General features: G+C 67.5%; 1 protein-coding gene across 1 annotated transcript in view; it reads right to left on the bottom strand.

Moving 5' to 3' along the window:
- Positions 1 to 12,347, bottom strand: part of KCNK9 (potassium two pore domain channel subfamily K member 9) — a 44,751-nt gene extending 32,404 nt beyond the window's left edge. The window contains exon 1 of the mRNA XM_056110901.1: positions 11,687 to 12,347. Within this exon, the coding sequence (XP_055966876.1) occupies positions 11,687 to 12,320 (634 nt within the window). The 5' untranslated portion in view covers positions 12,321 to 12,347. The remainder of the gene's footprint in view (positions 1 to 11,686) is intronic.
- Between the last annotated feature and the right edge of the window lie 1,745 nt (positions 12,348 to 14,092).

Below are 14,092 nucleotides of genomic sequence, written 5' to 3'. Positions count from 1 at the left end.
TGGGGAAACACGGCGGGCACCTACCGAGGGGCAGGAGTTGCAGAACAGAACTGAAGACTAAAGCGGCGGCCACAGGGCGCGTGGAGAGCAGTGACAGCCCCGGCCGCGCCGAGCCAGCCAGCCGGTGGGGTCGCCAGTCTGGCCCGACAGATGCATGTCAGCAGGCTGGCGGGCAGAGCTGGGAGAGGCGCCCTCCCCCACAGCCCGGAGGGAGGGCGGGCCGTGCCCTGGCCAGCAGTGCCGAGAGAGGGACATGCTGTGGCCGCCCGCTGGGCAGGTGTCCCAGCTACCTGTGACTCTGCACATCTCATGGGCCTCGCTCCAGGTTAGGGTCCGGGGGCAAAGGAGACAGGGGACAGCGTCCCGGGCAGGTCCCGGTGTCCTTGCAGTCACCAACACACCAGGGCCTGGGACCGAGCTGCCCACTGGACCACGGGCTAGCAGGGCTAGCAGGGCTAGCAGGGCTAGAACGACATGCATAGTTGTTCTCTCAAGCCTCCGTGTCTGTGGGTGACTGTCACACACACTAGCTGATCATGACAGAAGGCCGGAAGAGGGGCCACCGGCCGTCGTGTCCGCTGAGCCGGCCGTCGTGTCCTCTGAGCCCGGCTGGCAGCAGCCCCTCTGCGTGTTCGCGGGCAAAGTGCCTTGCCTCCTGCTCAGCCCCGTCTTTGCCTGTGAAGTGGGGATGCGGGAGCCCTGCCTCCGAAGGGGCCGGAAAGGGCAGTGGTGAGGCCGTGTCTGCACAGCCAGAGGCATGCGATGCCGTGGACGATGGTGCCACAGAGGGGCCGGGAGGGGTGGACATGTGGGTCCCGAGCTGGCCAGCACTGACGGGCCTTACGTATGTCTTGTGGACTACAACCCCCCACTACGCCAGCCTCTCCTACTGATGTCCAGGTACCAAGCATCTCGCAGATGTTGGGACCGCAGGAGCTGGGCCCTGGGTCTGCATGTCCAGTCCCCGGGTGGAATGGCCCCAGGAGGGCCAGACAGGGGGTGGGCACGCGGCACACACTTCCCACACCTGTTCCACAGTGCTGGAGTGAGAGATGGGGGCATCAGGACCCCCTGGATGAGTAAGAGGCATCCATGGTCTCTGCCCAGCACTCTCCCTCGGGGCCTGCTTGGACAGCAGCCTCTGTCCCTGCACCTCTTCCTCCTGCCAGGCCAGGGGGAGCGGATGAGGGGAAACATGCCCCTCTGCCTGTTCCCTGCCCAACGGTCCCTGGCCTCCCCAGGCTGCCCCTTAGCTGAGCCCTCCTGACCACAGTTGGGCGATGGGCCAAGCAGCCCCAGGGACGCTGGTGCCCCTCAGCCCCACACTCTGAAGCAGGAGCTCGTCCCGCAGCTGAGGCCCGGTGGGCTTCACTCGTGGAAAAGACCCAAGCACCCAGCGCTGTGGAAAACCCAGGGGGCTCCGGGTCAGAGCGCCGAGGTCAAGACTGCCTGGCCCCCCACAACTGCCAAGAGAAGAAGAAACCCCATAGAAGAAAATTAGGGTCTGGAGCCACAGGACAGCGGGGAGGGCACCGGCGTCACCCGCTGCTGGCCTGGGTTTGATTCCCGACTCACACAGGGTCCCCTGAGCCCCACCAGGAGTGATCCCTGAGCACAGAGCCAGGAGTCAGCCCTGAGCACGGCTGAGTGTGGCCCCCTAAAAAAATTTCTAAGAAAAGGACAAATAGACTCGAGAATTGTCTATAAACACAGAAAAATTTGCAACGATGTGTTGGCCGTAGCGGGCTGTGAATCGGGCTGCTCTCAGAGAGGAATGCCCAATGCCCAAACAGAGCCGGGGGTCCACCCGAGGGGCCCTGAAGCGCCCACGTCCTGCCTCAGGCCGAGCGCGGCCAGAGCCCATCTGCAGCTCTCCCCTGTCAGGCCCGCGGAGGGGTGAAGCACGGCGCTGCTTTGTCTAAATCCCCCCCACCCCACCCCTCTCCCCCGCCCTGCCGCCTACCTGGACACAGCCCCAGTGGCGGAGGAGGGAGAAGCAGCCCTTGGCGAGGCCGTCCAGAGAGCACTTCAGGGAGAACCAGGCTCAGCTACCTTTTGTTCTTTTTCTGCCAGGAAGAGAGGCTGGAGGCAATGCTGGAGACACAGCAGCCACCCTGGAGCCATGAGGCCTCGGCCTGAGCTGAAGTGAGGCTTCTCTGGCTGAGCAGGAAGACCCAGGAGCCTGGGCTTCTGGGGGCCCCAGCAAGACCCGGGAGCCCACCTGCCCATCCCGGCCTCCTCCCCTGGAAATGACCTGCGGTCCTCTACCATCAGCAGCTAACCATGGTCCCCCAGAGATTCCTTCTGGGCAGCAAGTTGGGGACCCCAGGATGTCAGACAGAGGAGACCGCCGGAGAGCCCACGGGCACACAGGCAGCAGCGCTGTGCCCATGTGCCAAGCACTCTCTCTCTCTCTCTGCTCGAGAGTCTCCCCGAGGAGCTCTGAGAATCAGCCTGCAGAGACCCATCCTTCCACACCTCCCTCCCTGCACATGGCACACACTCACGCATGTGCGCACGCACACACACACACACACACACACACACACACACAGTATTTCTGTCTGGAGCCTCCCCTGGGCCCACAGGAGACCAGATGGAGTCCCAGCAGGTCCAGCCCTCTCAGAGCCAGGGCTGTGAAGGTCCTGACTCTGTACATGGGTCGCAGAAGGTAGAGATACACAGACACACACACACGTACACACACATGCACGCACACACATGCATGCACACGCGCACACATGCACATACACACCCATGCACGCACATACATGCATGCACACATATACACACATGTTCATGCACGCACGCATGCACATACACGCACACACACATGCATGCACACAAACACATGCACACACAGGCATGCACACACACATGCATGCACACAAACACATGCACACACAGGCATGCACACGTACACACACACACCCCTGGAGCCTCAGAGCTGGGCTGAGCACCCCTGCCTCTCCCCAGCACTACGCTGTCTCAAGTTTCTACCTGGAAGCATCTACCCAGGAACCTTCCCAACACCTCTGAGACTGTCCACCCCGGTCAACCTGAGGGCTCCCCCTGCACCCAGGGGCTGAGCCCAGGGTCAGTCTGAGAGGCCACTCAGCAGTCAACTCCCCAAGAAGCTCCCCAAGCCATGGCTGCTTCTCCCAGGAGACCCTGCGGGCAGAGAGAGGCGGGCAAGCAGGGGAGAGACAGCAGCCGATCTATAGGGCACCGCCGCCACCCTGCACACGCACATACGTGTGCACCAGCCCGACATCAGCCACACACACATGTATACGTGGTGCACGTGTGTATCCAGCTCTACACCTGCACATGTGTGTGCGGGCACACACATGCACGCAACTCTACACCCACGCACACACACATGGACACCAGCTTGGCCTGCATGCACGCACGCACACCCCACCCTCTGTGCACCCCCGGAAGTTCTGCTTGCACGCACAGCTATGGAGAGGCTCCAGAGAGAGGGGCCACGCGGAACTGACGGTGGTGCTGGTGCAGTTTGGCATGGGGAAGCACCCAAGGTGCTCGGGGACTCTGCAGTGCTGGAACTTGACCCCAGCTCCCTCTGACCCCCGCTATGCAGAGCCTGTGCCCATCCTTGAGCCATCTCCTCCGGGGGGGGGGGGGGCATGGCATTCTCGCTGCTGTAGGGGGTGGCAGAGGGAGGCAGGGAGGCTGCCAGATGCCTCACAGGTTTGGATGTTGGGGCGGAGCACCTCGACCCTCTGTGCTGGAGGACGGGGGGGTGCGGGGGGGCTGCAGATGTGGGAACAGCAGGAAGAACAGGTGCGAGCCCCAGAGATCCTGAGGGCCAAACCGGAACCCCCAGGACTGCAGCCCCTGGGAACCTGTTGATCAACAAACTCTGCCTGGGGTCCCGTGCATGCAGGGTGCCAGCCCCTCGCAGCTCTCGCGGGAGCCAGGGCCCCACCTTGCTGGAACAGTCACAAAGGTGGTGGGTATGGCTCAGCTGCACCTGGGAGCCGGGGTTCCAGAGGAGACCAAGAGGCAGAAGGGGGGGAAGGAGGTGGAGCGGGGCCTCTGTGAGGCGGGACAGGGCAGGGCAGGGGACAGGGCGGAGCCTCAATGAGGTGGGGCGGAGCCTGGTGAGGCAGGGCGGGGCCTCGGTGAGCCGGGGCGGGGCAGAAGATGGGGCGGGGCCTCTGTGAGATGGGGCAGGGCCTCAGTGAGACTGGATGGGGCAGGAGATGGGGCGGGGCCTCAGTGAGATGGGGCGGGGCCTCAGTGAGACAGGGCGGGGCAGGAGGTGGGGCGGGGCCTCAGTGAGATGGGGCGGGGCCTCGGTGAGCCAGGGCGGGGCAGAAGATGGGGCGGGGCCTCTGTGAGATGGGGCGGGGCCTCAGTGAGACTGGATGGGGCAGGAGATGGGGCGGGGCCTCAGTGAGATGGGGCGGGGCCTCAGTGAGACTGGGCGGGGCAGAAGATGGGGCGGGGCCTCAGTGAGATGGGGCGGGGCCTCAGTGAGATGGGGCGGGACAGGAGATGGGGCGGGGCCTCGGTGAGATGGGCGGGGCAGGGGATGGGGCGGGGCCTCAGTGAGGTGGGCGGGGCAGGAGACCAGGAGGAGCCTCTCCCTGCTCAGCAGGCTGGGTGTCACCTGCCTGTCCTCTCAGGGTCCGTCTGTCTCTACCCAGCCACCAACTGTGCCCTGGGATCCCGAGACCCCACGTGTAAGGCAGGTAGTGAGACGCTCCCCCACTGGCCTCCCATGAAAACCAACAGCCCGCTGTAAGACGCTGTGCCCCCTTCTCCACACCCCTGTGCCCTCCCAGGGGCCCACACTCCAGCGCCTGCCCTGGGCACCCCTAGGACTAGCTGGGCCCTGGACTCAGGGGACACTCCAAGGCACGCTGGGGGAAATCGAGGCATTGCCCAGGGGCCCGGCTGGGGGCAGCCAGGCCTGCCCAGGGAAGCAGAGGGAGGGTGGGACCTGAGCAGCTGACATTGGCTCCAGGGCTCCTCCGTGGGGCTGTGGTGGCCTCGAGGGCCAGACTGGGGATGCTTTGACACCCAGGAGAGGCCCCCAGCCCCCAAAACTGCACCCCCCCAACCTACAAGCCTCCTTATGGACAGTAAAGCAAACACAGCCCCGAGGGTGTGCCCAAAGGTGGGTGGACACTGGCACCCCCACATCAGGCAGGGGAGGGCTCTTGGGGGGGAGGACTGAGTGGGCAGCAGAGCCGGGAGCCACAGGGGGGTCTTCCCAGAACATGGGGCGGGGGAGCGCCACAGCCTCGCCTGGCCGTCTCAGTATCAGGTAGGCATGTTCTCCCCCACTCACAATGCCAAGTCCATGGGCCTTGTCACAGACAAGACAGCTGGGGAAGGCGCCTGGAGGGACCGAGTGGGGACAGACGTGGGGACGGCGGGGTCCCCGCGCAGGCTCACAGGTTCGGTGCAAAGGAGCACCCGAACCTTGCCGGGAGCCGGCAGCGTTGAGACCGATTCACGGAGGAGGAGATGCAGGCCGGGGCCACTCCCACCACACGGCCCCAGTGCCCCCCCCATCATGGCCCCCTCCACACCCCCTTGGTCACCCACCAGCTCCTTCAGGCCCAGGGAGGGTAAGAACAGTGGGCAGGTCCCGGCAGCTATTCCCTGGCCAGGCTCGGCCACTGCACAGGGCCCAGGACAGAAGCCAGCGAGGGCAGGGGCTCGGGGCTGGCTGTCCCTCCGGACCCCACGCACTCACGGGAGCTTACTCTCCTGTGCCCATACCGTGGCACGGCTTTCTATCCGTCTCTGGGTTCACAGCACATGATTCTGTGTCTTCTCAGAAATCAGGGTCAGAGCCTGCGCTCGGTTCTCACTGATCCATGACAAACAGCTGCTTGGAGGTGTCCGAAGGAAGGCGGTGGGAACTGGGGGCACAAGGCACAGGGCAGGAGCTGCTGGCTGGCCAGCCGGTCACATAAATAGAAGTGCAGGGACTAGGCAAGGGGAGGTGATGTCCCGCTCCCGCGGAGCCACACGTACAGACCAAAGCTGCTCTGGGGAGAGGAAACGGGCTGACAAGACCACGCTGCTAGCACTGTTTACAATAGCTAGAATCTGGAAAAAACCTAAGTGCCCGAGAACAGAGGACTGGTTAAAGAAACTTTGGTACATCTACACAATGGAGTACTATGCAGCTGTTAGAAAAGATGAAGTCATGAAATTTACATACAAGTGGTACAACATGGAAAGTATCATGCTAAGCGAAATGACTCAGAAAGAGAGGAACAGACATAGAAGGATTGGATTCATCTGGGGAACATAAAGAAACAAAATAGGAGACTAACGCCCAAGCATGGCCAAGATAAGTACCAGGAGGTTTACTCCATGGTTTGGAGGCCAGCTGCACGCACTAGGGGAAAAGGGAGCTCAGATAGAGAAGGGAGCACCAAATAAAGGGTGTTTGGAGGATCCTCCCAGGATGGGAGAAGCATGCTGAAAGTAGACTATAGACCAAACATGACTGCCACTCAATGCCTCTTTTGCAATCCATAGCACCCAAAAGGAGAGAGAGAACAAAAGGGAATGCCCTGCCACAGAGGCAGGGTGAGATGGGCGGATGGGGGGGTGGGAGGGATACTGGGATCTGTGGTGGTGGGAAATGGGCACTGGTGGAGGGATGGGTACTGGATCATTGTATAACTGAAATCCAAGCGCAAAAAATGTGTAAGTCTACCACTGTACCTCATGGTGTTTCACTAATAAAAATAAAAATTTTTAAAAAAAAGACCACTCTGCTAGAGGAGCCTGGGGCGGGAGGCAGGGCGAGCTCTCCGCGAAGCAGCTGCTGTCCACTCAGAGCGGGCCCAGGGCAGCACCGCCTGTCACTACCCTCAGCCCTTCTGCCCCAGGACAAGCACCCATGCTGATTTCACTCTCCTCTCCGGGCTGGGCCTCCAGGGGAGAGAACTTCTGGCATTTCCCGGGGAGGCATCCGGAGACCGTCCACCCCTGGAGAGAGGCCATGGTGGCCTTCCCATAGGGGCCCACCGCTGCCCCCCCCCCATGGCACCACGGCATCTCTTCATCAGTCGGGTAATGAGACACACTCGGGGGCCACCGGGAGCCTCCACCTCTTCTCTGGGAGAACACTGGACAGCCCAAGTGAACATCGGGAGCCAGAGGTGAGGCTGGGGCACCTCACGGTCCCCTCAGGGAGGCACTGATCCTACTGAGGGTGGCGAGGGGCACGGTGCACCTGTCACAGCTCATGGCACCATGGCTGGACATGGCAGAGCGGAGGTGGGGGGTGATGGACAGGGAGGGAGGGAGCACTCAGAGGAGGGGGATAGAGAGGACAGGATGGACACTGGAGGGGGTGCAGGGGGGACAGAGGGACAGGGCAGGGATGGACACTGGAGGGAGGAGGCAGGAGTGGCGGGCAGGTGGGTGGGCGAGTGGATGGCTAGATGGACGCATGTATGAAGGGACGGCTGGACAGAAGGACGGACAGAGGGAGGGATGAGTGCATGCATGGGTAAGTGGGTGGGCAGATGGAGAGATGGATGGAGGGGGTGGATGGTGGGTGGGTGCGTGTATGAATGGGTGGGGTGAGTACATGAATGGGTGAGTGGATGGATGGATGCATGCATGCATGCATGGAAAGGTGAGCGTGTGGGTGGGCAGATGGAGGGAAGGATGGGTGGGTGCGGTGGGTGCGGTGGGTGGGTGGGTGCTGAGTGCATGATGGGCGGATGAATGGATGGGCGGGTATACAGCCAAGTGGGGTTGGTGGGTGGGGAGGTGCATCGAAGGGGCACAGAGAGCTGAGTTCGCATGAGAACTGTGTCAATGGGAGTGTGAGGCGGTGCAGGGGGTGGTCAGTGAGGCTGAGGCAGGTGTGGGAGTAAGGAGTGAACCCAGGTGTGTGGGCACATGTAGAGGTGACCCGGGGCACAGGTGTGTGGGTACAGATGCAGCCATGCTGCCGGCTCCTCCGTGCAGTGCCGCCACCCAGGCCCCTGCGAGAGTCCCTGTGGCTGGGGGTCAGCCGTGTGGTCCTGGGGCAATGCCAGGCCAGGCCTGGGGGAGGGGAGCACCACATGCCCTGCACACGCCTGCAGCCGCCAGGACACCCGGCCTGCGGGAGGAGTAGAACCACCAGATGGAATATTCCACAGGGCTGGGCCTGGCTCCTGGGACAGTCCCTGCCAGCCCCTGTCTCTGGGAGAGGGCAGTGTGGCGGGCACCATGGCCCCATTGAAGGGGTTGGCGCTGCCCCCGACTCAGTGGCTGGGCCACTTGGGTCCACTCGGCCATCTGCCGTGGAGGCCGGGAGCCACAGGGCCGGGGGGGCGACAGTTCGACCTGGGCAGAGCCCCAGGTCCCAGGGCTGCAGCTAAGTGGGACGCGGTGGCTGGGGACAGAGAGAGCTGCCGGGGCTCAGGCGGACCAAGAGGACCTGTGAAGTGGGTGGCCGTGTCACAGGTGCAAGGGGCCATTGCACTAGGCAGCTACCTGGGCCAGGCTGGGACACGGCTGGGCTGCCGCCGCTCCAGGCCCGGCTTTATCTTGTCATCTCCAGAGCCGCAGAGGCCTGGGGCGGGGGCACAGTCAGAGTGCAAACCAGGCGCCCAGCATGACACCAGGGCCTGCCAGGAAGAAAGGAGAAAGCTTTCCACCTGGGAAAATGTCCAGCTTCTACGCAGGCGGAGAGGAGGGTCCTCCTGGGCTTCAGGGGCGGGAGGGGGTGCCGCCGGGGGTCTGGAACAAGAAAACTGCAAGGGCCCTGCCCCCGCCAGCTCCTGGGCTCTAAAGGTGGCCACCCGGCTTTGGGCCGGGCCCACTGCCTACACTGCGCCTGGGAAGGGGGAAAGGCAGAGGGGAAAGCCCCCTCTGTCCTGCCCACCCGGCCCCCCCATGTGCCAGTAAGCACGGTTTCTGTCCCCCAAAGGTTCAAAACCCAAGAAGGAGTCTGGGGGCTCTCGGGTCCCGAGAAGCAGCTCAGGCAGCCCCAACGTGGGGTCTACATCGGCCGCTGTTGGGCTGCCGTCACTGCTGACAGGGACAGTCAGTCGGCCTGCAGGAAAGTTCAGATGGAGCACCCCAGGCCCCTTCCTGCCCACCACCAGCTTAGGAGGAGGGCAGGCGGGCTTCCGGAGCAGGAGGGCAGCCCGTCCACCCCATGTGCAGGAGCCTCTCCTGAGCCCTGAGGACTCCAGCGGGTCTCACGGCACTTGCAGCCAAGTAGCTGCAGGTAGCTCAGAGCAGGGCCAGTGGGGGGGATGGACTCGCACCCCCACCGGCCTCACCCTCGCAGGACCCCACAGCTGGGAGCCGCTGCCACGCGGGCCCTGCACGAAGACACCGCCAGGAACCCAACGCCAAGCGGCGTGTTAGCGTGTTTTGCCAATCCGCCTCGCAGAGCCAGGTAATAAGTGCACGGGAGAAGCCGCCTTCATTAGCAGCCGACGGCGCCCCGCCCACTCCTGCTGCCGCTCAGACCCGGGCGGGGAGCACGGCTGGGTGAGACACACCGCCAGGCCCGGGAAGCTGGGCCCACTCATTAATGCCCTGTCCGGGAGGAGACAGTTCCTGGGAGGGGTAGAGGGGGCCACTGCTTTTTGTTCTAGGCCTGGGAGCACCTTCATTTGCATTTATATTAAAAAAGAAGAAAACAAACAGAATTAACTCGGAAGGGGCTTTGTAGCCTGTCCATCTCGGTGCCTTGGCTTCCCGGGGCGGAGATCGGCCCCCATTCGGAAGCCCGAATTCACACCTACGAAGGGCACAAGTCAGACCAACGTAACGATACCACACTTCTTCTATAATGAGGAAACTGAGGCTGGGCATGGGGCAGCACTCCCCTCGCTGCCGTTCAGGGGGTTGGACTCAGACTCTGTCATGCTGTGGGGTGGGGCCTCCTCTTCCACGCCCCTAGAAAAGCAGTTGCGTCCAGCACTTTCCCATGGTCACTCTGCGGTCACCCATGGTCAGAACCCAGAAACAACCCCCAGAAGAACAGCACTGGCCCCAGTGATTTAGTTTGCCAGGTCAGTGGGATCCCCCCACCCCACACACATACCCCAGAGAGTGTTAACTCCGATTCTCTCTACGTGTGGTCACCCAAGGCCAGGGGGACACTGAAGTCCCCATGACCCGCTGGACTGTGGGGTCCGCCAGGGTGCCTTCCCCGCCAATCTAGGCCAGCACGGCACCACCGAAGAGGCCAGGTCTGTCCCCTCCCCAGGGCCTCCCGTTAGGGTGGGAGCGACTCTCCTGCCCTCAGACCACGGCCCGGGGCCACGGCCAGCACCCCACCCCACCATCGCGGCCGCTGGACCCAGGGCACAGCCAGGAGGAGCCAAGCTGGTTACGAAGCGACAGAAGGACCATTCCCTTCCCCAAACGCCAAACTCGCACGGATGAATTAAACATTTCCGACAAGATGACTCCCTAAAAAGTCTTCTCAGCCGAGACGGGAGACAGAGCGTCCTGTGCCCGAGCTTCCTGTTGCATATGGCACGGCGGGCGAGCGCCTGTTTGCAGCACCAGAGCTCCCCAGACAAAGGGACCGACCACCGAAGGGGACGGGAGCAGGCCCCTGGGGACCGAGGCAGGGGCAGGAGGCTGCCTGGCCTGCGCTGGGGCCAAGGAGAGCAAGACAGGGGAGGGGGGGGTGAGAGAGAAGACCACCCCCCCAATACCCGCCCTGCCAGGCCTTGCAAGGAGATGGCCGTGGCCCTGCTGGGACAAGCTGCCCACTACAGGCCCCAACACGCTCGCACTGGCTCACTGGACATCAGCCACACGGCTGGGGCTGATCCCACAGGTCTCACGGTGGCCTGCGTCCCTGTGCGCCTGACCCGGATGGGGGCACAGCCAGGCACCCGCCAGGGTCTCTGCTGCCAGGATGGTCCCTGGCCGGGCACAGGCAGGGCCCTCGGGAGTGGGCCCCAGGGGGGCTCGGTGCCCAGGATGGGGCTGAGCCCCTTATTTCTGGACAGCCGGGGCAAACAGGTCTGACCCCACCCGGCGGGGTCACGCAGCTCCTCTTGCCCCCTGGGCGGCCACCAGTCGCTACCCCTACCCCAAGGCGGGCTGGCAAACTCTCCCTGGGGGGCGGGGGGGCGGGGCTGGCACAGCGGCTCCAGAATTTCCGTAGCTCCAGGAAGGAGCAGGCTGCAGTCCAGGCTCGGCCAGGGCGAAGGCTGGCGAGGGGCAGCGTGCGGGCCGCCGCCGCGACGGGGGTCCCCGGGCCGCCGGGGTCGGGCCAGCCCGCTCCAAAGTCGCCGAGAGGTAGTAAGTGTGAGTGCGGGGGGCGCGGGCGGGGCGGGGGGGTCGGTGCGGCCCAGCCGGCGGCGCGCCAGGGCGGTGGGTGGGTGGGTGTCGGCGCGGGGATTATTCTTAGCGCTCCGCACTCCGGGAAAGTGGCGCCTCCGCGCTCCGGGCTCTCGGCACGCTCGCGCCGGGCTCAGACGCCGGCGCCCGGGCGCGGAGCACCAGGCGGGGCCCGGCCGGCCGGGGCCGGGGCGGCGCGGGGGTCGCGGGAGGCGGGCGGGGGGGCGGGCGCGCGCCGCGGGAGGGGGCCCCGGGCCGCGGCCCCGCGCCCAGCCCCGCGCCCAGCCCCGCGCCCAGCCCCGCGCCCAGCCCTGCGCGCGCGCGCTCGGCCGCCGCCCGGACCCCTGCCCGGGGCGCGCGCGGTGCCTACCGATGGTGGTGATGACCGTGATGGCAAAGTAGAAGGAGCCGGCGAATTTCCACTGGACGCCGGCGCGGTGCGGCTCGGACTGCAGGATGACCAGCTCCAGCTGCCGGTAGTCCTCGCCGCTGATGTTGTACTTCCCCTTGATCCGGGTCTCCTCGGCTTTGAGTTTCTCCTCCTCGCGCATCTCGTGGTCCGACTCGAGGGCGTCGAAGACCGCGGCGCCCACCAGCAGGTAGGTGAAGGTGCAGACGATGAGGGACAGAGTCCGCACGTTCTGCCTCTTCATGGCCGCCAGCAAGGAGCCGGCGCGGGGGGCATGTCCCGCAGGCTCGCAGCCGCGCGCGTCCCACTGCAGCGCCCGGCGGCCGCCGCCGCCGCCTCCTCCGCCGCCGCCTCCAAGTTGTAAGCGGCGGCGGCGGGGAGGCGGGGGGCGGGCGGGCTGGGGGGGGCCCCCCGCGCCGGGGCCGCCGGGGCCGCCGGGGCCGCCGCCGCCACCGCGGGGCGGCGCGGGCCCGCGCTCGGCCGAGGACGCGGCCAGGCACAGGAGGCGGCCGGAGCGCCGCGCCCAGGCGGCCGGGAGCCGCGCGACCCCGCGCCGGAGCCGGCCGAGGCAGCCCGGGCCGGCGCGCTGGGCCATGCGCGGCCGCCGCGCCGCGCCGCCCCGCGCCCCCCCGCGCGCCCCGCGCCCCGCGCCCCGCTCCCGCCGGCGCGGCAGGGGCGGGAGCGGGGCGCGCGGCCCGCGGGCGCTCAGCGAGCGGCCGGCGGCGCGGGGCGCCCCGCGGGACCGGCCGCCCCGGGGCCCCCCGCGAGGGCCGCGGCCGGAAAAGTTTGCGAAGTGGCGGCGTCTCCGGGGAGGGCGCCGGGCGGGCGGCGCGGGCCGCGGCGGCGGGGTCCCCGCGGGGCGCGGGCGGCGCGGCGGCGAAGTTTGCGGGGCTCAGCCCCCGAGGCGCGGGGGCGGGAGCGGGGCGCGCGGCGCGGCGGCCTCGGGGGCGGCCGGGGGTCCGCGCGGCGGCGGGCGGCCAGCGCGCCCCTCCGGGGGCGGCGGGCGCGGCGGCGGCGGCGGCGGCGGCGGGAGGGGTCCCGCGGGCCTCGCCGGGCTGCGGGCCGGGCGCGGGCGCATGAGCCGCGCGGGGATCGGGGCCCTCCGGCGTCCGGGCGTCCGGGGAGGCGGCCGCGGCGCGGCTCGGCCCGGGGCGCCGCGTGCGTGCGCGCCGGAGGGAGCCCGCGGGTGTGTGTGCGCGGGTGTGCGCGCGGGTGTGCCCGCGTGTGTGCGCCCGTGTGTCCGGGTGTGTGTGCGTGCGCGCGCGCGCGTGGCAGCCCCGCGGGGGGCGGGGGCCGGCGACGCCAGGCCCGGCCTCTCCGCCCGCCGCCTCCGCCTCCCGCAGCCTCCCGGGCGCGCCACCTCCCGCTTGGTCCGCCGCCAGCTGGCGAGGCGGCCGCGGCGGCTCCCACTGCAGCCCGGCGAGGTGCAGGGCGCACGCCGAGCGGGCCGGGGCGGGGCGCCTGTGCGGCGGGGAGGCGGCGCGAGGCCGGTGTCCGGGGGCCGAGGGGCCGCGGGGCGGGGCCGGCTGCAGGTTCCGGCGCGGGGTGGGGACGGCGGCGGGGGTCCCTCTGGACACGCGCCCCGCGAGCGCGTGCAGCCACGCGGGGCCGGGAGCTGGAGACGCCCGCGTCCGGGCGAGGGAGGCGGGATCGCGCGGGGGCAGGCGGGGCGGGGGGCTCACGCGGCTCCCCCGGGGCCGGCACCTGGCGCCGGCGCGTGTCTGAGCCGCGGCCCGGCACCGCCTCCTGCGGGGTGGGGTCTGCCGGGCGGCGCGGGCCTGGCGCGGAGGGGGTCCCCCCACCGCAGCGGGCGCGAGGGATGGGGCGCCGAGAGCGCGTCGCATTTCCCCGCGCCCGTTCCCTCCCTGTTGCTTTGCGAGAAACACTCCCTGGTCCCCCGAGGCAGGGCGCGGGGCGCACCCCAAGGCCCCTCCGGAGGCTCCCCCCCGGCGCCCCGCGCCCGCTGCGCCAAGGCCGCTCCGGAGACCGCCGGGGGCGGGAAGTTGGGGCCCTGCGGGGGCGGCTGGGCGCGCCCGCCCGCCGCGACCCGCTTCCCGCTCCTCCTCCGCGCGTCCCCTCCGGAGCAGCGGCGCCCCCGTGGGCAGCGCGCGGCCACGGAGATCTCGGGGCGCCCCTTCCCGGCGACCCGCCTTGGACCCCCACCGAGCACGAGGTGGCCTCTCGGGGAGCGGGGCGCCCCCCTGCGGGCTCGCGGCCGGGCTGAGCTCAGCGCGGCAAGTCAGACCTAACCCTCGTGTCACTCACTCGTGGACCCAGGAGGGCCTTGAGCGCGCGGGGCCGGGGGCGGGGGTGGGGGGGCGCTCAGAGACCCGAGTCGGGGCGGGTACGGGAACCCGCACCGCGCTC

Source organism: Sorex fumeus, unplaced genomic scaffold (genome assembly GCF_029834395.1).
Source record: "Sorex fumeus unplaced genomic scaffold, SorFum_2.1 ptg000011l, whole genome shotgun sequence".
NCBI classification, from domain to species: Eukaryota; Metazoa; Chordata; class Mammalia; order Eulipotyphla; family Soricidae; genus Sorex; species Sorex fumeus.
Note: the sequence above shows the minus strand (reverse complement) of the source record. Positions and strands in the feature narration are given on the sequence as shown.